We start from the raw sequence: 25,198 nt of genomic DNA on the forward strand, positions 1-25,198 counted from the left end.
GCTGGGCTTAGGTGCCACCTGGTGGCAAGAGAACTGGATCTCACAGTGACACAAAGTAATTGTAAAAGCCCTCAGGGAAGACAACACAATTGCTTTAAATTTCAGCCATTTTCCACTTTCCATGGATTAAAACATGCTGGTAAAATCCTTGGGCTCCAGGACAGGGGGGGAGGGTGAGCCAAGGGCCTGTGGAGAACAGGCTTGTCTGAAAGCACCAGCAAAGGAATCTGCCCTTCAGAAAGCTGCAAATGCTGCCAGCAACCTGTGGGAGCTTCCTCCTAAAAAGTAGCTGCTTCCTTTTCTGGAAGCTGGATAAGGACCACTTTGAGGGCTTTGGGTTGTGCATTTTCTGTGCTGTGTTTTAGTGCCTGTCCTGGTACCCTCCTCCTATACTAGAAACAAGGAGGGACTATATTATGTTTGTAAACAAAAGATTTTTAAAAAGTAATCCAAGAGTGAAGTTTGAGCTCTATTATCACTGAAAGCAAGAAAACCAGGATACATAAAAAAAAAAAGGCAGCAAGTGGTTTCAAGAACTACAGATTCCTTTACTGTGGGTATATACAGATATACCCACCCTGACCAGCATTTTAGTTTGGAGAATTCAGCAGCTTTCTGAGCTGTGTTTGCCACATTTCACACGTGAGGTGTCTCCAGGTCCTGTGTGTTCACAGTGACCACAACCCACCAGCAGGGCCTGTTTGAGCTCACAGGTAAATCCCTGAATCTTACAGGAGGTTTGCATCTGGGAAGGAGAAAAGGAGTGAGGGGTTGGCGAAAGGAGTGAGAGAAATGCCAAAGCAGGACTAAATGAGAAAAAGGAAACACGTTTAATTAGTGTTTTCTGTAAAACTTTACAAATGTACAGCATAGTGCAAAACGCAGTCTCAGCACGTCACCTTCGAGTAAAATCAACAGTGTGAAAAGCCGAGGAACACGAGCTTGGCTCTTCACAGGAGTGGCTCCCAAGTTCTCTTCTGGAGGTTCCTCTCTCCCTGCCAAGCTCCAATCCCATGTTTATAGTAGAGCAAAAAGCCTAAAGAAAACCCCAAGGACCCTCCCGAGAGGCTGCTCCCCACGAGCTCAGGCTGCCCCTGCACGGAGCCGCGGCCCGGGACGGTGTCGGGCCCTGGGCCGAGCTGAGCCGGCCCTGCACAGGCAGGTCCCCGAGTGGGTCATTGCTCAGCCCAACCAGGAGGGCACTGAACCCACACCCAACCTCAAGCATGCCACAGGCTTCGGAAAAAGGCTTCAGGAGCTTGAGGTTAAGCATGTGCTTCAACACCTTGTTGGATCAATACATTCAGTGTTAACATTTCAGCAGCCGAGAGTGTGGGAGCTCAGAGAAGGATGTGAATCTTGAACACACACTGCTGGGTGTCAGCAGACACCAGACAGCCTTCAATTATCTATGAGAAAAGAATTAACCAGAGTGCAACTCAACGACTTTCCATCGCTGGAAATGGCAAAATAGTGGCAAATGGGCTGATCTAGGTGAACTTTCTGAGCACAAATCCCTTGAAAAGGAAAACCTTTTCCAGGATACACTCAAGCACATCATCTAAATACCAGGCCAATGGGGGCTGCCAGAATTTTCCCTTAGTCCTGAACACAAAAACAGTGGCTGGGATTAATTCAGAAGCTCTCACACCCTGCTCCTGCACAGACTGCACCACCGAGGCAGTGACAGAGCTCCCAGCACACAGGAGTCAGCTGGGGGAAAATGTGCTCAAAAGTGAACGTTTCTGAACTAACACATCTGTTCACATAATGATAAATGGATGGAGGAAAGGGCTGTGACAGGAAGGTCCATTTAAAACATGCTCATCTTATTGTCATTTTGAGCCTGCACTCATCTGATTGGTTGACTGCATTTTGGTGTGGATGCTGCTTGACCAAGATGCTCAGAAATCTGGTTTATAACCAAGAGCTGTCATGGCAATGAAAGGGGACAGAGCATTTCTTCAAATGACACTGGCACAGCTTACACCTCCCTGTCTAAGCCCTTAGGAGGCCTGAGTTAATTGAATTTCCTGGATCTGTTCTACTGCATTTGAGTAGCTTTCCTAAGGAAAAGCAACTCAGGTAGAGGATATTGAGATAAATAATATGTTCTCATTAGAACTACAGCATAAAAAACAAAGCTCTGCTTTGTTGAGAAACTCAGTCGTCAGAAACCACATGGAAGGGGAAGATTAGTTCAGCCTTTGAGGCTGGTCTCAGATGCACAAAGGACAGAAGAAAAGTTTGTGGGACATGGTGGACTAACCCTTCTGCTTCTCTCCTACACTGAGCAGCTGAGAGTCCTTCTAAAAGGGGGATCCAATCAATTGAACTCTTTAATCAGATTTTATACATCAATAAACCAACGGGCACATCTTCAGAGGAAATAGAACAGGTCAAAGCCAAGGGAAAAAAACCATTGGACTGGACATGGAATACTTAGCCAGCACCAAACCCCAGAGTGTGCTCCCTCAGCCCCCTCTGCACATGAAAAACTGCGTGTGCAGAAGAGTCTATCCCTTTTTTATGTTTTTAAGTATGGAGTGCCCTGCCTTTATCTAAGAGAAAAGAAATTTGGGGCAAAACAAATCCCAAGCAACAAATGCTCTCAACTCAGCGTGGGATGTTTTGTGGCCTGTGATGGTCTGTGGCTCCCCTGAGAGCCAGAGACACGTCCTGGGGGGTCACTCAGAAAATTATCTTCTGCACACCCTGAGAGATCTGTTTCCTACTCACCCTAGGAGGACAAGGGAGAGGCACAGGTGCATCCTATCAAACCCAGAAAATGGATAAAAAAATATTTGTAGAGCATTAGATTATTTTCCTATTTCAAGAAGAGCATGGAGAAGGGTCAGGCATCTTAGCTAATCTGTGCTGCCCCTGTAAAATCCCACAGTTTGCCGTAGCAGACACTAGTCAGGATCACTATTTTATGAAGTCCCAGATGGACTTTCAAGCTACTTTTCACTTAAATTTTGTTAGAAGTTTTGAAATTTCTAAAAGCATTTTCAAGAAAAAAAAAATCCTGCCAAGTTTTCACTCCCCCTAGGAGCAAGCACCAGAAACAGTATTTTGTTTTCAAAAACACTGAAAACCAGGTGCAGGGAGAGCAACGCAACAGCTACCAACCATTTCCATCTACTCCAAAAAAAGGGCACAAAAAGAAACTCTCTAGTGGGTTTCTGAGTCACTTTGGTTTCTTTACATTCAAACCTGTGGATGCTTGGATGGGTGGGAGGGAGATGTTGGTTCTTGGAAGCAAAATCACTGGCTGTTGTCTGTTGAAGAGCTCAGGTTTAAAGGGATGTCCCCCTGGACCCCCACAGAGGACAGGTAGGAAGCCACATTTTCAGGTGGAACATAAAGGGATGAGCTCTCAGGCAAGCTGAGGAGGTCGTTTCCAAAGATGGACTGACGGTCGAGGAGGAACTGCTGGGCACTTTCCAGGATGACATCCTTCCCTGGGAATGCAAACACACAGGAGAAAACTCAGCTTCTGCAGGGCAAGTTACCCAACTTTATTCTGTACAACTGAAAAGTGACAGATCCTCATTGCAACAGCAGTGAGGAGCCTCATGCCAGGCAAAAATCACTTGGAAACACTTGAGTCACACCTGGACTCACTTAAAGCCTGTTAAGATCCATGGGAATCTCTGCAGGTCACCAGGTGGGTTCTGCCTGGATGCTGAGATGCCTCCCAAGAAGTGAAAGAGGGATGACCAAATGGTTGGAGACACTGGGGAGTGGATGAGAGCAGCTTCTCTTCTCCTTCACTAAGAACTCTCTGGCTTTCCTCCTCTTTGTAGAAGGAGACCTCTGTCAGTTGTCCCATTATTCCAGCATCCCACCACTGCATGGGCCACAAAGGCTTTGCAAACAGGGGATGCTCAAGGACTCTCCCTGGTGTAGCTGGGCTTTTTTTTTTAATGCCTTTGAGATGCTCATGCAAAATGCTGAGGTTGGAAGTCCTTGAACAACATGCAATAAATCAAAAAGTGGCTACAGCACCAACCAGAGCTCACAAAAACTTCTCTTTCAAGTCTATCCCAGCTGAATACACATGAAAATAATAATATATCACTATTTCATGACCAGGAAAACACTTCTAGATTCATGTCTAAGGTCAGTGACACACTTCATCAGTCAGTGAGTGGGAGATCAGCTGGACAGTTCCCCTGAGGTTTGCTCAAAGGTCTGGAGAAACAGAGACACAGCCTTTGCCTCTGGCTGCCAGCAGCTTCCAGGGCACCTCCTGTGCAGCAGGAGCCAGAGCAAACCCAGGACCTGTGCAGCTCTTACCACCCCACCCACGGAGATCACCACAGTGCCCTGAGGTGGCCACGAACAGGCAGAGAAAGCAGATGCTTGACAGACCTGGAGAGGACCCATGGCAGAAATGGGGGCAGTTCAATTCCATTTACACCTCAGTTTATCCCTCACACCTTCCCCACTGTGCAGTAACTGGCTCAGCAGCTGCTGTGGCAACACTGCTGACTGGCAATGATGGAATAAAATAACAACCATGGTCTGGAAGTAAAATAACAACTCCCCTGGCAAACAGTCAGTGCTGGCCGTGGTATCCACTGCTGCCACTGTGAGCACCTCAGTGACATCCCTTTCCCAGCTGCTGCTCCTACCTGGGCAGGTGCTGTTAAACGGGGGGTTGAACACTTTTGGGGGCAGCTCAGTTGCATTCTTCTCCAGATCCACTGTGAGTCGCTGCATCTTGATGCAAAAATATAAACTACAATGTACAATCATACAAAGACGGGGAGCTCGTTAGAACTAGGCCACTGGGAGCATAGGTGCTTCATCACGCTCCCAACACCTCCCAGGAACAGCAGCCACCCTCCTGCCCTGCCTGTCCCCCAGCTCACTGCACCTCCCAAACCCCCAGACCCAGGGCTCCAGGGCAGATCTGCCTGCAGGAGAGGCTGCAGGAGGTGCAATCCCCCCTGGAGCACTGGCTGACGTGGCTCATGTCACCCGAGGTGGCCAGGCTGGTGTCCCGTGGCTGGCTCAGGTCCCTTCCAAACCCAGGCCATTCTGTGCCTCTGTGATTATTATTTTCATATCTCAGAAATACTCACCGGGGACAGGCTGGCCTCCATTTCAGTCATATTCCACTCACTCAGAGATAAATTGGGATTAAAGACCTGCTGGGAGACAAACACAGTTAGGGCTCTGAAGGGTGGAATGGTCCTCCACTGTCTGCTGGAGGGTTGTAGCCCTGCACCAAGGGAAGCTACAGGCAAAGGCTCCTGTGTACTGGGCTAAGGGGGCACTTGTGAGACCCCCAGGCCCTGCTGCTGCCTGGAGGGACAGCACAGACACGGGTGCCACGGAGGTGTCACAGACCAGGGCAGCTCTTTGTGTCACTGCACATGCAACTTAAAGCCCTTTTTCACTGCTCTAGGACACCTCCAGAGCCATGTGGGCTTTAAAAGCATTCCAAAACTCAGTAGCAGAGGGCAGGTTCCTGTTGCATCATTGCTTCCATGGCAGTCAGTCTGAGCAGTCTGGGAAAAGGAGCTGTTGATCTGGGGCACAGCTCTATGATTCATTATCACTCTCGTGACGTTAGTTGCACAGAGAGAGACGTGAGTGGGTAACAGGAAAATGAGAAACATTTCCTAATGAGAAACAAGAAACAGGAACCAACAGAGCCAGTGATAGAGCAGCCCATTAGAAATGCTCCCTGTAAAGTCAAAATCAATCACAGACACTTGGGAAATGACTTGAAGAGAATAAGATTGATTTTTAAATGATTTTTCATTCCTATTTATCCATGAAAGCTTGATCTGAAGCACCTCCTCAAAGGAGCATATCTTTGACATACAGATTCCTTCCTTACGGACAGAGTTATTTGATTATTGGCAAAAACCTTTCATACACTAACTTTATGTACAGTAGAGAATAAACAAACCTTCCTATTTCTGCATGTATAGCCAAGAAAAAGCCACCATCCATTTCTAAGGAGAGGTGACCTGAGAACTGAGACAGACAAATGCCTCAGCAGAGAGAGAATTTGACATTGGCCACACTTCCCTGAACGTGGGAAAGGGGGAAAGGGGAAGGTAGTAAAAGTTAAACACTATCTAGGAGTATTTAAGATGCAGAAAATAAACTAACCCACACAAAGTAATTACCAAACTAGCTAGAGAGTCATATTAAACCTATTTTACATACATTTGTTGATTTCTTTACCAAATGCACCGTGTTTTGTGCTCTGAGAAGTTCAAATATGTTTATTTTCAGTGCAAAAAGAAAAAGCATCCTTTAATCTGAGATCTTGCTAGTTCTTGTGAGCAGGTTGAAACAGGGCTGACTCCACAGGCAGCATGTGGCAGACAAAATGCCACACAGGAAGGAGCAGCATGGTCTGGTTTGCAGCCCAAGGGAAGCCCTGTGACCCTCCCAGCTGTGACCCAGCCCCACCTGAGCAGCAGCACTCACATCCAGCAGGCTGGCAGGCTCCAGGCCGTACTGCTGGCTCCTCAGCAGCAGCTGCAGCCCCTCCAGGCTCCAGTCAGTGCCCTCCAACGGGTCTGAAATATCTGTTCTGAGAAAACACAACGGGACATGTTGCCACAAAGGACATTTGCACAGACATGTATAGAAAGCAGGACTGAGCAGCCTTCCAGCAGGGTGTTTGAATCTCATTTTGAAAACCAAGAGCCCACTGCCAGTCTGGGTTTATGCCATGTAACTTGGTTTAATCCCAGAAGCACAACTCAGCAGAGCACACAGGAGACTGGGCTGATGGTAAAACAAGTGAGACTCCCCCTCTCCTGGGTGACACACGTGGTTTGGGGATGGATAGTCTGTAAGCACCTCCTTGAGACTGGGAAAATTAAACCTTTCCTTAGAGGAAATCCTTTTAGAGGCACTTGAAACCAGAACAGGCTGCATTGCCATCCTTACTGGTCCAATAATTACTGTTAACTGATGCTTTTTAAAGGAGTGACCTTTAGCTGCAGGCATTCAGCCTGCAGGCTGCATTTACTGGAAATACTCAGCTAAAGGAGCAACAGTGAGGCCCTGCTGGGTTTAATCCCCCCAAAAGCTATAAAAAATGTCTCTTAAACTCAGGTCTTTAAAAAAGGATTATTTTGCTTCTAATAAAATGTTTTGAAGTATCCAGTGGATTCAGAAGGAGGATCCTGATTCTCTGTAAGGACCTAAAGGAAAATGGAAGCTTTTCTGATAACCCTAATGAGTGTTTGGGTTCCCCACCATTCTTCCCCAGTCCTCCTTACAGTGCTGCAGCTGCCATCAAGAATGACCTGCAGTTCCACATCATCCACCAAGCTGCACCAGGCTCTCCTTCTGCTGGTGAGGTCTCCTGAGCCCTCAGCCTTGACTTCAGAGCTGTTGGGATTTCAGCCCCAGCTGCAGCAGAGGCTCACCCAGCCTGCCCTGTGGCTGAGCCCAGGGGCACTGTGCTGGTGCCCCTTGCAGATGTGCAGCACAGTCCAGTGGCCTGCCAGCCTGCAGCACAGATGCTGCTCTGGGCTCCAGCTTTCACCTGGGCCTTGGGCAAATCCCCCTCTTCCCGCTCCCAAGGCTGTGCTGCACATCCTCTGACAGCTCTGCTGGTCCTTCAGGCAGTCACCCACAGACCCCCCAGCTCTGGGAGCCGTCCCTTGCACTTTGAGGCTCCTCTAGCAGGTGCCACAGGTACCAGGCTGCACTTGGCAACTTGGAGTCACCCTCCCTCCTTCCCTCCCCAACTCCCCCCTTCCCCACCCTGCGAGTGGGAAGGCAGAGCCATGGGAACAGGCAGGGCCACAGCTGTCCCTCCTCGCCTCACCTGTCCAGCAGAGCCCTTCTGCCCCTCCTCTCTGGCGGCTGGGAGGTCCCTGGGGCTGCAGCACAGCCCCCCTTGCCCTCCAGGACAGACTGGACCATGGCCACAGGCAGCACCGGGGGCTCGGGGCAGGCCCGGCAGCCGGGCAGGGGCACGTCGGGCTCGGCCGTGCCCTTCACGCCAGGGCTCACGGGCTCCTCCTTGATCAGCATCAGGCACTTCTCCCTGCACCAGAGACAGGGCTCAGCACCTCACACAGCTCTGCACGAGCTCCTGCTGCTGGGCAGGGCAGGGGCACAGGGGCTGCTTCCACTGCCCCTCAGACTGCCCCAGGAGGGCTTTCACTCCCCCCACGAGCAAAAGGAACCAGCAGCCTTGTTTTCTTCTCAGCAAGCTCTAGAAACGTGCTCAGCTGAAATATCTTTAGTCACTTCATCGGCCACAGTTAAAATGAATTTGCCCCATTCAATTGTTGTGCAAAGATGGGAAATGCACTTCCATGGGTTGATCACTCCTTGGGTGAGAGTTAGGTTAAAGGGTCACTGGGCTAGAGAGGTTCTCCTGAAAAAGTCTCCACCCTAGAGATAGGAGTGGGATCAGTAAAACCTTCCCATGCAGGAGTTAGGTTTGGACAGGCAAGCACTCTAGAGATCCCAGTGACACAGGCCAGGATCTCGTGGCTCTCCAGGGCTTGGAACAGAAGCTATCACAATCTGACAGTCCAGTCAGTTCTACTCGTTTGGAGTCTTGCCTTCTTCCAGTGGGAGAGGCACTCCACGTTATTCCCACATGGACATGTACCAGTGAAGTTTTTATTAGCAGCATTTTGGATGTACAGGTCTACTCTACATTACTGACAGGAGATTGCACAGCTCCCTGTGAACCTGCAGAGCTGAAGCCAAAATGACAAAGGCACGTAGATCAACAGGCACAGGGCATGCAAGCCACTCTGAGAACTCTTATCACCCAACACTCACAGACTTGCTTTGCTGAGACAGCACCATGTCACACACACAGGATGGTGTGTGACACTGCAGAGCCTTCCTCAACAGCCCCTTCTGATCATCTGCTGGTCTCGTGGGTTCTCAGCTCCCACCAGCAGCTCATGTGGGTTTAGCAAGTACCACACCTGAACTGATGAGGGCCAGGGCTGGCTCAGATCCTCAACAGCACAGATCAGGAGCCACCAGATGGCACTCAGTAATTAGCAGAAATAAGTAACTTGAAGGTTATATTAAAGTTTTTCTGCTTTAGAAATGGCTTCCAGGGTTGTTTTTTGTTGTTTTTTTTATTTTAATCTGAGGCTCTTTGCATGCTCCTAGCTAATTTTATGGCTATGGTTTCAATTATGTGGCAGATTTACAGGCAATTTCTAGAGTATAACTGTCTCGCCTCTACGCCTCAGAAACTGTTTCCATGATTCATCTGTCTACTTACTTTCCACTGACATAGCTGTAGCTATTCTGCTACTAGCCCTAAACACACTGCATGTCTGTGGCAGGAAGAGATAAGCATTAAAATACCTCTGCATTCAGTTCTTAAGTTACTGGGGCCTTTTCACAGAAAAGTTGTCAAAAATCGGAAGTTGTTGTGATGCAACCTTTCTGTTCTCATTAGCAGAAAGATGTACAATTTGATTGTTTCTTCTCTGCCAAAGCCAAAAGGAAACATTATTTCTCTCTCTCTACAAACCCAACAAGTGTTAGTATCTAGTTAGTTGATTAAGTCTGAGACAGCCCCTGTCTTGAGGACAAAATATAACGAAACATAGAATATTTCTCAAAGAGTGGAAGCTCTCAACATGAAACTCAGGACTTTGTTTTGAAAGTTATGCTGTTATTACCCCTCTCTAATTCTGAAAATCTGACCCACTTTGCAAACTGGAAAAAGTATTTCATCCTACCATCTCTACAGAGGTCTGTGTATCAGACAGAAACTTTGGTAGAATTACAGCCATGAAAAAAACTCTTGTGAAGAGTTGCATGAGTGTGTCCAGACCTGACTCTCCCCATTTTTAATCACAAACATGTTTACCTGTCATTTTCAGGAGGGGGCTGCATATTTATTATGTTGGATGGTGATGCTTCAGTAACGTCAGATATGATGGGTCCTCCAGCAATTCCAGGGCTGTTTAAGCAAGAGGCAGGTTCTGTTGATGGCTAAAAGGAAAGCAAAAATCATACAGATTTATCCTTCTGAGCCCCAGAACAAGTCCAAGGCCCTATCTGACATTGTTGGGGTTTACTCACTGGGACCTTGAGTCCACCCTGTACAGAAACCAACCACGCTTTCACCAGCCCTGCAACATTTTAATTTCCTCTCACCTTTCCTCAACCACACAGAGTTACAGGTGTGAAATAAGCACTGGGACTGAAGTGTCAGCTACCAGGAGGTTTTACCATGTCTGACATTTTGCCTAGGCTGCTCAGCTTCCTCTGGAGGGAAAGATCCAACCCAGCCCAACAGGGCAGTATGGGTATCTCATGCCAGCCCACATATTTTAACTGCAGGACAGAAGTGTCTGTTGTCTGCTCTGGTGGGTTAGGGGGATGGTGGGGATCCCTCAGCAGCTACAAAAATCTGGCTCTGGTCAGAAAGATCATAGTACCCACTTCCAGAACACAGCTCTTCCTCTTTTCCCCTGAGGTGAACCAGGCTGGGGTAACACCAGAGAGAGTTTGGTTACAGGGTCCACCTTTCCCCCTCACTCCCACGGCCTCCCACATGAACACAGCAGCACAAGCACACAAAGACATCCCTGAAACTGGGGAGCTGAAGAAATTATAAATGTCACTCAGCTTTGCAAACCTCTTTTTCACTGCCAAACTCTTGCCAAATTACTTACTCCATAATCTCTGTTACTGCTTTAAGCCTTTCCCCCCTGGCCACAGCAACCCCCCCGAGCTCAGGGGCCAGTGCCAACCTACCGACTGTATGAAATAGGGGTCGTGCAGGGGGTCTGCAGACAAGTGTCTGAACTTGGACACTGGGGGAGTTGAGATCCCATTGTCAAGCATCAGAGGTCTGTGAAGAGAAACAGGTTTGTTTTCCAGCATGTACTGACTGGCTCCTGGTTGCTCATGCAAGAAATGTCTCTCAGCCAAGGGCCCTTTTCCCCTGGGTGCTCTGTCTTTCCTCAGCTGTGAGGGTCTTTCTTCTCCAGTGTTATGGACAAGAAAGGGAAAAGTTTTGTAGGAGGTCACCATTAAAAAAGAACACTACCATATAGAGAAGGGACGGTGCAGATTTTCTGGATCTTATTTGAAAGATGCCAGTAAAATAACAAATTCAGTTCATACCCCTAGTTGCTAGTGATTTCAAGCTCTAGGCTGGATCCTCAGCTTGTTTTACTGGAGGTAGTTATGCTGACATGATTAGTGCAATACTGGGAATCTGTATTCCTTCTTACAACTCCCTCACACTCAGAGCCTCTCTGGCAAAACTGCATCCCCATACACAGCACTTCATAAGAGGAACCTGTGCCACCCACTAGGTAAGTCATAAAGCAGAGGAAGACACAAAGCAGAGCACAGCCTGAACTCATTGCATATGGGCTTTCAAAAAGTGACTGACTAGGCCTTTAGAGATGGTCATTAACAAGAAGCAACAGATCTGTGGGCTGGTCCTGTAGTGGGAATGTCTGTTTTCTTGACTGAAATCAAGAAAAAAATATGAAGGAGCCTCAAAATGGCACTGCTTTTCCATCATGAAACATCCTGGGTGGCAGAGCTTGGTTTTGTGATACAGTCCCAGAGAAGCAGGGAACTGGGATATTTTGCTATACACCCACTATTGCCACTGCTGTAATGACCCTATAAAACTACCTAGAAAATTCCTTTTCTCCACAAGCACCAAAGGCATGGCTGCTTTCCTAGAAGGCACTAAGCTTCCTAATTCAAGCTCCTCTACTCACCTGCCTGGAAGAGCTTATCTAAAGACACCCCTTGGCTAAAATTTTTCCCCACCTTCCTCTCTGTTGGTTCCATGCCACCAAACCTGTGTTGGATACACACCACATTCAGTGACTGTGGGTCAAACCAAAGGTGTCCATGGGCTGGCTGGGCCCAGCCCTGCTCCTACTGATGTCAAGTAGCAAAACTGGAACGTGTAGGACCAGCAGCAGGGTCCTGCCCTTTAGTCTCCCACTAGCTAGCGTTCCCATCTCCCCTCACGCTCTGTGTTCCCCAGATAAAGGTCATGAGCTGACACGGTGCTTCTCTAAAGAGCAGTGAATGGGGCCTGTCAGCAGGTCTGACTCGGCAGTTCAGCCCTTTCACTGCCCATCCCATGGAGCCCTGGTCCGGTGACCGCCTGCCCGGGCGAGCTGAGCTTGTGCTTTTAGCGAGGGGCACATTATGCACCCACACAAGGGTACTTACAGCTTCCTCTTTATCCCAGTGCTGCTGGGGCTGGATTGCAGCTGGCCAAACAGAAACTGAATCAGCTGTCAGGAGAGATCAAAATCCGGTGTTAATCAGCAGAGTGATTCAGCACTCCCTGCTCCCGCAGCCATTCTTGTCTCACACGTCCCTCCCTCCCAGCAGCACCCCAAAGCTGGGAGCAGCCATGAGATACAGGAGCCAAAGTGCACGAGACACTGGAGCCTGAAGCAGAAATAACCTGTCCAAGGACTCAAACAGCCTGCCTGGCTTTCAAGGGACACAGCCCAGTGCCTGCTTTGTGCAAAGGCTGCTGGATCCATGTGCTCAGGGCTTTCTCTCACCCTTTCTGTGCATGCAGAACTCCAGATGGTCCTATCACACCTGGGAATACGCCTGTGAAGTGCACATGCAAACATTCCTAGGCCTGAATTAGACTTGGACTCTGTTAAAGTCTTCAGAGATGTTTATAGGAGGTGCTGTAAAGTCTGACAAAGCTCTTGCACGTGAAAGAAGCAGCTCGGGAGGGGAGACCCTGCATGGAGGTCTGAGCTCTTTCAGTTGAGTTTTTCACTCCTGTGAAAACAGGACACTAAAAAGGATGCAGAATGGCTTTGTAGAGGAATCACTTAGCAACATATTCCCAGGTCAGCTTGAACTTAATGCTCTGCTTTGACCTCCAAACAAAGAGAGCATTATTATTATATATCACAGCTGGCTCTTACTCACTGCTCAATATAACAAAATAGAGTTGCATAAAAGCCTCTCTACAATGAGCTGCGTGGCTGGTCCAGCCTCAGAGCTGGAGGAAGGCTTTGATAGCCTCGTGCATTTCTGTCCAGTCCTGTGACTCAGTGATGCCACGTGAGGGTCAGAACATGGCTCTCGGGCCCTGGGAAATGTGACGTGCTCAGTCATGTCAGCACCATCCAGGAATCACTGGACAGGCCTTTTCTATACTGGTCATGCCAGATTTTAAGGGAGATGGCTCCACAATCTAAAAGGTTGTATAGTAATTCCTTGACTATACCTGTCACACCAGAAAATGTAATAGTCCCAGTGGGGGAATGGCTGGCCAACGTGCCACCTGCAGCTTTGTGCTGGCAGGAGGGGGGCTTCTGCCTTGCACAAAGGAAAGAGGAAAGATTTGGGAAGCTCAAAGGCATTGGTACAACCAGGACACAGCTAACATAGGGCAATTAGTGACAGCTGTGCTCTCTTGCTCAGGACTTCAACATAAAAGGGGTTTCTAATACCACAGCAAGGACTGACAGGGAAATGAAAATCTTTTGCTCTAGGGCAGAGTCTATGCTTTGTTAATGACCACTTTTCACAGGACACATAAAAGCATAACACAGCTTGAAAGAGAGGGAAAACCAATACACTGCGATATCAGAGTGTGGAGATTATGGGGCAGGAGAAAAGCATCAGAGGAGATGTGGGGCAGGCAGGACAGGAGAAAAGCATCAGAGGAGATGTGGGGCAGGCAGGACAGGAGAAAAGCATCAGAGGAGATGTGGGGCAGGCAGGACAGGAGAAAAGCATCAGGAGAAAAGCATCAGAGGAGATGTGGGGCAGGCAGGACAGGAGAAAAGCATCAGAGGAGATGTGGGGCAGGCAGGGCAGGAGAAAAGCATCAGAGGAGATGTGGGGCAGGCAGGACAGGAGAAAAGCATCAGAGGAGATGTGGGGCAGGCAGGACAGGAGGGGCTGGGGTCTCTGTCACCACTACCTTGTTGATCACTTTCTGTTGCTGGGAGTGGTTCTGCCGGAGAGAAACAACCTCCCGCCAAAGGACTTCGTTTTGCCTGGAAGGGAAACAGAAACTTTCTGTGAGCACAGAAACGTCCCAACAGCCCATGGTGCTGCCATGACCCATCTGTGCAAAGTCTGCCTCACTCTGGGGCTCCTGTTGTGCTTGGCTCTTGTCAGGTGTCCCAAACAGGGTCACACAATTGCCTTCCTTGTTCTTCTTTGACCTCAAAAGAACTATAGACCAAAGCATGGAGGAAAAACAAACAAGGAAATGCCAACTTTTATAGGGGAAGGTAACAAAGAACACGTGCATTTAGTTTTTGTGGAACATTTGGGTCAAACTAGGAATTTCAGCAAGGCCTGATTTGGGACTGTGAATGATTTGGATCACCAAGACTATCCTTCCACAGGAGCCAAGAAAGTCCAACCTCTCTACAACTGCCCCACTGCTCCCAAAGACAGTGAGATCCTATGGATAGAGAGACCCTGTGTATTCTCCCTGCTGAAACCTCCTACACGTGGGGCTATAAAGGCACGTTTGGAGTGACTGGAGCAGCAGCTAAAGAGATGCTTCTGCCCCTCAGAGCCTTGAACCAAGAGGACTGTAATGGTTTGATTAGTGGGAGTGACTCATTTAACCCAGCACAGACCTGTGCTCACACTGCACAGAGAGAACTTGTTTTCTGTCTGCAAATGAAGCAGCACAGAGGGGAGCTTACAGGCCTCCTTTAACAGCCAGCCCCAGTAAGTGGGATGGGGAGATGCAGAATTTATTTACTGTGCTGCCTCCAAACTGGCTGCCAGCCAAGTCCACGCTGCAAAAGGTTTTGCCAGTCAATTTATCTCCAGAGTATATGGATGTAGCAAAACTGCCAGGCCAGCAAAACCCATCGTACAGGTGAAACCAATAAATCCTTTTGCTTTTGAGTCTTTCCAGTGTGGATGCTAGAACTGGGAAGATAAGGTCCGGGGCTAGAAAGAGCACAGCAGAGCAGCTTGTACAGCCAGAACCCCTGCAGTGAACTTTCAGTGCTGGCACTGACAGGATTTCCAGCAAAGCAGCATTCCTTAGTCTGACAGCTCGTACTGGAGTTATGAACTAATGCTTCTTCACCAGGGTAAATTCCTTAACATGCTTTCAGCCTGGGACTTCTCCTCTATCATAGTTTATAAAAATTGTATTCTTCTCATTATTTGAATGCAGTTTTGCCTTTTGCCAGATGGAGGGAGGGAGCAAGCAAATAAGAAGGGAGAATAAATTAAAATCAAGGCCAAATAAATGATACTGGAATTCCTTAAAAATTAAAACAAATTCAAGCCCACAAACTCATTGCCACTGTACCTGGATTTCACAGTGCCAGCTCATGCATGTGCTAAGTGTGGGAGTTATTAAAAAATTATGTAGGATAAAAATATTTATCCATTGCACATAAGGTGCTGAGCTGGAATGAATCTCATGCAGTATGAACATCAGTTCTCATTATAAGGGAAAGGGTTTGGGTCTTTTTGATTATTCAAGTGCTTCTTAAACAAAGATCTCTGCAAAGATTAATAAAATCCGGAGGCAAATAAAAACCTCTTCAAATACATGATTTATAAAACCTTATCCATTTACTAAGCTTCTAGTGACCATGTCTGACTCAGAAGATCCCAGAGTCTCAGACAGCAGGAGGTCTGGGAGCCACATGCAGGAAGCATTGCATCTGCTTGGTTTGCTCTTACACAACAATTCTGGCCGTGGCAGAAGACACAATCTTCAGAGATGAGTCCACAGACTAAACACTACAGCAGTTCTTGTATTATATATTATAAGGTACTATATTTTTTAGGTCAGTAAAGTAGATAAATGTTGGAAGTGGAGGATAGCAGAGAGTTATACTTTTATTTTTTTAGTAGCTGGAATGGAGTCCACCACATCTCTGCCAAGGACTCTTCTACATGTGAGAGAGTTACATCTTTACCATCCTTTCTATCTCGAGGAAATAGTCATCTGATTTAAGTCCCCAGGTTATACACATATTTCCTACATGACCTCCTTGGTGCCCTCCTTGTCTGTAAAGGGAAAACATAAAGACAGAGAGGCTGAGCACTAATTCATATTTTGTAGATCAGGTGTGCATAGAAATTCTCCATGTTGCTGTCTGAACAGATCCAGGCCCTGTGATCAGCCCCTGGCTCACCACTGCTCCCTGGCAGGGAGGTGTGTAAGGCTCCTCCTGCCAACCAGTCCCCACAATCCACAACTCCAGAGAAGCAAATGCCCGTAAGGAGCAGCCTGAGGAGGATTCAACTCACTGCTTCATGTCCTGCACTTGACACTCCATGTTCTCCTGCTGACTCCTCAGTATCTGTACCTCGTATAGCAACCTGCTGAGGTCCTCCTGCCGCATCTTGGTCTCCTCACTTTTCACTACTGACACCTGAGGGGGAAAAGATCACAGGGGGATTTTACTGGTGCAAGAAGGGCTATGGACAGACAGAGCCCTGTGGTGGCTCAGGGGCAGGACTGTCACCAGTTGGGCTCCACTGGGCTGAAGTACGAGGACAGGCAACGTGCACAAGAGTCTGAGCTGTCCTCACAGTACTAGTGCAGGGGCCAAAAGGATAAAATAGAGCAAAGTGCAGGACAAATCTATTCATACAGAACATCTGCTGGCAGAAGAACATTCCCTGCCAGAGTGGGGATCTATTTCAAATCAGCCTGGGGGGAAAACAAAAGTATTTTGAGGACCAGGGAGGAACTGAACTAGACTTTTGATTTAATCTTTTTATTCTACAGAGATACCCAATCCAGCCTCGTGTTTTGCAGGGATGAGTCTGAGGTAATGCTTCAAACTGACATATTAAACTAAAGGCTTTTGCTGAAGTCTCTTTCCTGAAGTTCCTATGCTAATTCAGTAAGAGAACAGCCCTTTTGGAGCATTTATAACAGGTTAAAAGACAGAAAACAGAGGGCAGGAGTAGGCTCTCTCTTCTGTAAGAAAAGGAGATGGCTGTTGGGGTCCATGAAGGAGTTATGCTGTATTTCTCTAGGAAAGTGGGTAACAATTCAAAGGCAGAGGGGTGGGAAGTAAGCCTGGCCATGCAGCACTATGTGAAAGTCTTGTGATACTGAGCAACAGAGCAAAAAAACACAGACAAAACTCTGCTGAAAGCCAAGCCCTGCACACCAAGAACCCCTGCCCCAGCTGCACATGTATGTGGAGAGGGCAGGAACAAGAGCACAGGGTGATCCTGAGTCCCACTGAGCAGGAGCACATTCCCCCTGCCCACCCAGCACCCCTCACCTTCCTCTTGATGTGCTCCAGGAGGTGCTCGTGGCCCTGCAGGAAGCAGAGGTGCTGGAACTCGGTGTCGTCCCGCTCGGGCTTGACGAGCCCCCCCTGCTCGATGTTCACCACCTTCCTGAAGCCATCTGCACACAGAGGACAGGCTGAAGGGTCACCAGGCCTGGGGCTCCCTCTGCCTCCCACACCCATGGCTTCTGAGGGCATTTCTGGTCACTCTCCACACTTCTTGAGCTGCTGGTGCTCAGGGCACAGTCGTGCCCCTCGCCACAGCTGGGCACGTTTTGGGGCCATGTCCACAAGAACCCCAAATGAGGGAGAGCCCTGTGCATCCCACTGCTGACAGCCACCCCTGCTGACAGCCCATGCCACAAAAACCTTGCCACCATGGGCACCTTGGTCAACCAGGAGCCAAAATGCCAGCTTTTAGGGAATTTCCAGTTCAATTTGCAAGCCAAAGGGATTCAGAAGGTTTTTCAAAGGCACAGCCCATCACTGGGTGCCACTTCAGGGAAAAAAAAGAGTCACATGCACATTTGGAAATCTGCTTTGAGTATTTCTCTGAAATCCTGGAAAGGTTTCTAAACTGTATCTAAGGACTGGCCTAAAATTTACAATAATGCTACTGCACAGTGAAATAGCAAAGCTAAAACTTGACTGAGGAGCTTTGTAAATGACTCATTGAAAAAATTCCAAGAACTACCAGAAAATAGCTGTGTGTAATACAATCATGGTGTAGAAGTGGCTGAAAACTACCTAAAACTCCTTTAAGGGGTGAAAATGTCTGATCAGCAAGGCCAGGTTTGCAGGGAGAAGTGTTGTCCATTATTAGTTCAGGGATACAGCTGAAGAAATGGAAAAGCTCTGGGCACACAACCCTCAAAAGCAGCAGTTCCTTGGGGAGGTGTCACAGTATCAGGCTGCTGGAAAAGCTCCACATAGAATAAAGTGAAAAATAAATAATAATAGGTCATCAAATTGATGCAAGAGAAGCAGAACACCTGATGGCTGAAAGTTCTTAGCTCAGATCTTAAAATGTAATCTAACAGAAATTTCATGCTGGAATTCAAGGTCAGTGAGACCTCATCTCTCCCCCCACAGCTCTCTCCCATGTCTCCTGCCCCACCCACAGCTCCTGTGCTCCCCCCTGCCTGCAGGGCCCCTTGGCACTCACACATGTTCAGCTGCCGCACAAAGCTGGCCATGTTGTTGTGCTTGAAGTACTTGGGCAGCACCTCCTTGGCAAAGCGTCCTTGGTCGAACACGTGGAAGCTGGTGCCATTCTGCAAAGGAGACAAGGAAAAGGCAAAGTCAGAGCAGCAGCCCTGACCACGAGAGGGGCCCAGGAGGAGTCCTACAGCAGGGGAGTCATTCTCTCTGAGTTGTGAGTTGTCACCTGGAAGCTAAGAAGAGTGACAACAGCCCTCGGTGACAGGGGTGCTCCTTTCAGTTCTGGTACAGTTCTGCTCAGTCCTTTACAGCTGCAGGTTTGACCTGTTCCCACCAAGCTCTGCCAGTGCTAAGTTGTGAGATGTGGATGTGAGAAAGAAACCACTGACTTGTGTCCAAATAGGTGGGAGTCTGTGATCATCCCCCCTTGTGTGGACCTCACAGAAAGACTCTGGAATCTTAAAAAGGCCTGGAAAGTAGGAATTGCCATTATAACTCCTCAATCTGCTTGTTCAGCTCTAACTCCAACCCATCTGCTGCAGAGCACAGCAGTCCCAGTGGGAGCACTGCTTGGAGACACGGCACAGGAAACACAGCAAGGCAAGAAACAAATCGTCTCTGAAGACACCACACGAATCCAGAAGCTCTGTGCACCTTTTCTTGATTATTTTTAAAAGTACACAGCCACAAGGGCAACCAACAAAAAGCTGACAGTCATGCTTTGCCATCCAAACTAGCAACACACATGTTAACCAGACAAAGGATCCGTGTCTGGGGCTGCACTGCAAAGATCTGTGACTGCAAACCAAGGCAAACTGCCTGGGAGTGCTGTCAGAGACACACTGCAGGCCATGTGCTTTCCCTGCCTGGCCTTCTACCTGCTGCCAGCTCTGTCAGTGCAAAGACATCAGCAGATATGAGGGACCTCCCAGCTCAGCTGAGTTTTGAGGGACAGCTACCTAAAGACACCAAGGTCTGCACAGTGTTGGCAGGGAGGAGTCTGAGCCCAGCACCCCAGAGTCATCCTCCTGCTGAGTTCTGTGTCAGTACCAACAGTCAGTGGTGTGTCAGCTCGGGGGGATCTCTCACAAAGGGCTGGGCTGTGACAGAGGACAGTGTTGAATCAGAGCCCTCAGGCTCTGTGTGCAGGAAGAGGATACCTGTGGTGTGTGGGTCCCACCACACCCCCACTACAGGGTCTGTAGCTGCACAGGTGAACTCAGGGCAGCCTGGAAACTTCTAAACAGGGAGTCAAGGCCAAGAGAAAGCTCAGTGACTGAAGAAGGGCTGGTGAGTGCCTGCAGCCTGCCCATGGCCACCAGGAAACAGCCAGCTGGCAAACCCTGCTGCCCGACTGGCTGCCGCTCCATTTCCATCCCCAGATGGTGCCAGTTCCCCCTGTGCTCGGGCTCATTTGGCAGCTCTGACAATTAACACCCCCCCACACACCACTTTGGGTCAGCTGCACTTCTTGGTCCTTGTTCCCTGCTGCAAACACCGACCATGACTGTGCCTCAGCAGTGCCACTGGGCCATTCTGAGCGTCTCTCCTGTCATTCCTTACCCCCCGCAGCAGGACCAAAGGTTGGTTAAGGATACAGCTGTGCATCCCAGCTGGATCCACTGATGGAAAATGAAGAGCACAAGGGTTTTCAGTACCTCAGCATCCCATTATGGCCTCTCTTGAGAGGTCATTCCTGTGAATTCAGGGCCACAGTGTTCTCAGAAGCTGGCACATCCAAAAAGGTTCCTACAGCAAAGAGACTTCAGAGTTACTGTGTGTTCACAACGAACTTGTGAACTGTGTGCCAGCTTGTTCTCACACAGCAGCTGGGCCTTGTCTGTCTTACACAAGGTGGGAGAACCTTTGAAAGTCTTCTCTGCCCAAAGCAAAACTGACTCTGCAGCGTGACAATCGTGGCAGACACTTATCAACTGCTTTTGGCAGTCTCACCATGACAGACACCCGGTGCTCTAACCAGACAAGTGCTACTCCAGGAATTTGCCAGGAGTTCTTCCTAACTGCATCTTCCATTTAAAGAGTTAATTGAATTACTTCTTGTCCTATCTGCCACAGACACAGAGAGCAGACCTTTCCTTTCCACCTAACAGCCTTTAGTGTGCATATAAACCATTGCTACATTTCCTCTCCATCTCTTCTTCACGCTAAGAAACAGTTCATAGGTCCTTATAAGTCCTATTTTCTACAAGTTCTGATTACATCCAGAAATCTTAGGCATGCACACAATCTCTCAGCTCCAACATCACTGATGTATAGAAGATATGGGAAACATGGGAACCTGAAACAATGGGAAGTTTAAACATCTAAGAGCCTTACCAAAACCTCCAAGAATGAAGTTGTAGCCTATGTTAGATTGCAGGAAAGCAGGGCATGGTGGTGGTCAGTCAAAAATAACAATGTTCTAAGTGTAACAGAGAGGGGATTATTTGTACAGGTTAGAAAATCATTCCTAGTTTGAAAATCCTTACTTAAAACACACCATACCAAAACTTGGTGGTTCTCAGAGGTATGACCACGTAATACCAGCATCAAAGCACAGACAACAATGCAGCTCAAATCCTAGCTCAAGTTTTGAGTGAAGTCTACTGGACACAAACACAGGACAGAAAGGCTGCTTTAGACCTTTTTTTGCCCCTCCCTTTTACATCTGATTTTGTTATAGATTCTTCACATTGGAGAACAAGTTTATGCACACAGCTCATCTGATAACTCCATACTGAAAACAAATCATGTTATTTGCAGCAAGTCTCAGCCAGGTCAAAAGCACAATGTGGTGATATCAAAGTGCTGTCTGAAGGAAACAAATAAATCATTTTAATTCTCTGATTACACTTAGCATAGTAATGCCTCAGTGACATATAAGAAGCCAAAGCAAAGCAATCTATCCCTATGAAGCTGTACAGACAATATATACACACATCACCACGACCATCACACAGACTCATTGAAAAATCAAGTAATGCACTTACAAAATGAGTGATTTAGGGTGCCAGTCTGAGATCTGTTTAAGCTCTAGGTTTGAGTCTGAGATCTGAATACTATTTACTGCTGCCTTCTCCCAAGACATTTGTGAAAGGCTGCTAAAAAACACACGTGAAATAATACAAACAGCATTAAAGTTTTTTAAGGTCTTTGCACCTTCTCTAGAAAATTTTAGGGAGCAGCAGATTCAAACAAGGTGAAAAACCTCTCTCTCGAAGAGTCTGGAATTTTTAGAATGAAAATATTGGACACCTTTTAAAATGTTTCAAGTGAAGTGTGTAAATATTATTATTAAAACACTCCCAAAACTGTTGTCCCTTTGAAATAAAAAAAAGTCACAATATTGCAGGCAAATAATAGCAAGTATAGCTAAAAGGGCCCTAAATGAACTGCCTTGCACTCTCCCAGTGAGCTGGGCAGCATCTGCACAGCAAGGGGCAGCTGCTGGGCCAGGCACTGCTGGGCCAGGCACTGCTTGGGCTCTCCCTGGTGCTGCAGGCGCCAGTGACACCCCATATTCCCTGTACTCACAGAACTCCAGCAGATGAGATGGTTTGTTTCAGGATCTTCCACCAGCGTCCAGAGTTTCGTTAGGAAGGCTGGGACATTGCTGGAGTACCCATCCATCACCAGAGAGCTGGGGGAATCCTGCATAGCTCCTCAGTGCCCCAGCCCCACTAACCCCATGGCTGTGGCGCGCCTGCCTCCCCGCACGCGCCTGCTCCCGCACGGACCGAGCCACCCAATTTTATCCCAGGCCAGTGGAAAGTAGGCGTCCAGGGAGTCACATCAGCAGTGCTGCTCGCACTCTTAAAAACTCAGCACAAAGCGATGGCATCACCAGCCCAGAGAACAAAGCAGAGAATGAAAGTGCACTGCAGCCGATCTCGGCGCGGTGAATAAACACGCAGCGTCATGCAAAGGGGGCACGTGCTGGGCACCTTCTGCTGGCAGGGGAGCAAAGTCACCGCAGGGAACCCACCTGCCCAGGGCCCGAGGGATGCCCAGGCATGGCAGGGCCAGGTTTGTGAAGGCATCTGGATTGTTATTTTGGAATTTTCCTGTCCTAAGCTTTGGCTGGCATGGATGAACAAGGGCTGGCCAGGCCTCAGGGCTGTCAAAATTTTAAGCTGGTTTGGCCACAGATCCCATATTATTTGTCAAGAGAAATTATCTGTCTCTTGGGTGAGAAGAGAGGGTGCTAAAAACAGCTACATATAGAATCTAATATGCTTTTATTATCAATATAAATGCTTTAGGTAGCTCTAAATACATGCTCGCAGTGTAGCTTAATGCCAGGATCATTTCTACTCAGAAACTGCTCTTCAAATAACATAATAACATGTAAAATCAAAATTAAATTTTCCTGAGGTCCTTAGCAAAAACCTGCAAAGGCTAAGCTTGACATTCCTGCAAAAAAATGAAAGAGAGTTCTCACCTGAAGCCTGCAGAGTTCCTTAAGACCAAACACCAAAGGAGTCAGGAGGTGAGAAGAATCAGTCACCAGAAGGACCCATTAGATAAGTAAGACACAGGATAAGGATAACAATTCAGTAACTTTTCTTTGCCATTTTCAAAAGGCAACTTGGAACAAGGTATCTAAGAATGGAACATTTCCCCTAGAGCCTGAGTCCTCAGCAGCAACTGAAAGAACTCAGCATAAACACAAATTTCTCTATTATATAAGCAGGTGTCAGTCATGCAAGATAACATCATCACACAGAGAAGTCACAGTGTCAGTAATGTCATAGCAGAGTGGTGTGTGGTTTGATGTGCACTGGAAACAATGACCTGGTTCTTCCTGCAAAGATGCTGGGATATGGAAACCCACTGCTCTCACCTGAGCTCCGTGCAGGGGCCACCAGAGTGGGGAGGATCAGCTGCAGCCCATGGTCTGCACCCCGGGGCACTGGGCATCCACCTCCAGAAGAGAACAGAAGGTTTGCACAAGGAGTTCTTCTGGGATGCAGCTCCACAGCTTTGGAACTGCAGCAGACAAACAGAAGAGACACAGACACACATTAGGATCTATTTAACAAATCAAACCAATGCAGCCGGACCACAGAGGAGGTAAAAAAAATCAAACTTGAAATTTCACCCAATTTCGAATTTGAACACAAAAACCAAGGAAAATCTGTTGGCCAGTTGTTTTACACAGTTTTCTTTGATCAATCCTAAGAACCTAAGTGACACTTTTCAAGAGTTAAAGATGCCAGATCAAAGCTTTGGGGGCAAAAAAGGCCTTTTTTCCTACAGTGAGGTTTTGCTACCCTGAGTAATAAAAATGCAAGGGAATTTTCTAGTACTGCTGCACTGGTATTCAAAAAGCTGAGACAGATTTCTCAAACTGTGGGGGAAAAAACCTCTTTGCAAGCAGAAGCTCTGAACAGAAAACAGCCCCACATATCCATTTTTTACTGATAGTGCAACACAAGGCCTAGAGTAGAAATCAGCAGCATAATGACAGTGGTCCTTGCCTGTGATGAGATGTTACAGTTTGGAAATAAAAACGTTTTATAACTGTGACTCCAGTTTGTAGAAACTGCATTTACACATCTGATATAAAAAGGGAAAAGTATATTTTGATCAACCTTCCCTGTGAACTACAATGCAGAAGAATAACCAACTGGAAAGAAGGCTGAGGTTCAGAGCATCAGACCTTTTTTATCCATCTTCCTCTTCAAAAATGCGTTGTATCCATCTTTGAGATTTCTGCACAAACAAAACCACCACCATGACATATTTTTTCAGCTTTCTCATGACCAAACAAGGGATTTTTAGAAGCAAACCTTCCCCTTCCTAGACCAGCACTGGAGCATGGGCCAAGTCTCTTACTCTTTCTCTGAAAGTCATGGCATTCCCTCTTGCTTTGGAAGCCCCAGGTCTCAGAGTCACAGCATTATCTCAGCATCACAGGTCTCACTGAAATGAAAACCTGTGCACCCAGAGATCCTCAAAGCAGGGAAAGAGTAGAAAACCATGAAGCAAGTATGGAGCAGTGAGGCAGAAAGCATAACACAGAGAGGAACACAACTGCACAGTTTTGTAGAATATGAGGCTCTGAAACATAACTGGTTATTCTGAGTGTGAGCAGCACAACAGCTCTACTATCTTATCTGCCATCGTATCAGCCCCCTTCCACCCAGCAGGGCTCGAGCAGCCAAGTGACACCGTCCTGCTTCCTTCCTGGGAACTCATCATTTTCTCTGACAATCACCTTGACTGCTTGGACCTTGCTTTTTTACTTTTAGCTGCTTTTAATACTCTCTCTAATACACGTTTGCCAAAATGTCAAATCAGGCAAAGGCCTTACGTGAGATCTCACGTGTTCAGCTCCTTTCATTTTATGATTTCTTTAAAGCCTTTGGAGCCATTAAGAAGGATCCTGAATCTCTTAGACAGCAAGAGTGCATTTTTAGCTGTGGTGGTTGCTTGGAAAAGCTGAAGAGTATGGTCTGAGCACAGGAAGGGAGGCAGAAGGGCAAAGTTAATAGTGTTAAAGCAGTTGAATGGGATTGGGTCAGCCTGAAACAGGGTTCATGGTCTCTGAGCACTGCAGGCTGGCCTGGGCCCCCCTTCAGAGCCCACCCCAGTGAGGACAGCAGGCTTGGGCCAACTTTACTTCCCAAGTGGGAAACAACAGGATAAAACTCTAAGTGCTCATTATCCCACCCCACGGGATGCCTGGCTTCCAGGAGCACTGGCACTGCCAGGCCTGCTGACCCTGACAGGGTCTGTGGGTGCTGTTCTGCCGCTTGTAAACCAGAGCACCCAGCAGAGCCAGCCTAGAT

General features: G+C 47.8%; 1 protein-coding gene across 1 annotated transcript; it reads right to left on the reverse strand.

Annotated features, from left to right (window-relative positions):
* Window positions 1-1,225: 1,225 nt before the first annotated feature.
* On the reverse strand, window positions 1,226-18,614 carry HSF4 (heat shock transcription factor 4). Its single transcript, XM_018082486.2, has 12 exons — window positions 18,409-18,614; window positions 17,235-17,362; window positions 16,243-16,367; window positions 13,925-14,000; window positions 12,193-12,257; window positions 10,741-10,837; window positions 9,848-9,972; window positions 7,817-8,038; window positions 6,460-6,565; window positions 5,094-5,162; window positions 4,641-4,728; window positions 1,226-3,464 (listed from the first exon to the last, which is right to left on the reverse strand). Exons 1-12 carry the CDS (start codon window positions 18,437-18,439, stop codon window positions 3,268-3,270), a joined length of 1,329 nt encoding a protein of 442 aa, XP_017937975.1. The 5' UTR covers window positions 18,440-18,614; the 3' UTR covers window positions 1,226-3,267.
* Between the last annotated feature and the right edge of the window lie 6,584 nt (window positions 18,615-25,198).

The sequence above is a fragment of the Manacus vitellinus genome, unplaced genomic scaffold (genome assembly GCF_001715985.3).
Source record: "Manacus vitellinus isolate BGI_N305 unplaced genomic scaffold, ASM171598v3 scaffold_10_pilon, whole genome shotgun sequence".
NCBI classification, from domain to species: domain Eukaryota; kingdom Metazoa; phylum Chordata; class Aves; order Passeriformes; family Pipridae; genus Manacus; species Manacus vitellinus.

Excerpts from the sequence above, each read along its gene's own strand:
- HSF4 (XM_018082486.2), bottom strand. The coding sequence starts at position 18,439 with ATGGCCAGCTTTGTGCGGCAGCTGAACATGT. Across the intron at positions 14,001-16,242 it reads CAAGTGCAGGACATGAAGCA|GCAAAACGAAGTCCTTTGGC; the intron begins GTGAGTTGAATC and ends TTTCCCTTCCAG. Across the intron at positions 12,258-13,924 it reads AACAGAAAGTGATCAACAAG|CTGATTCAGTTTCTGTTTGG; the intron begins GTAGTGGTGACA and ends CTCTCCTGACAG.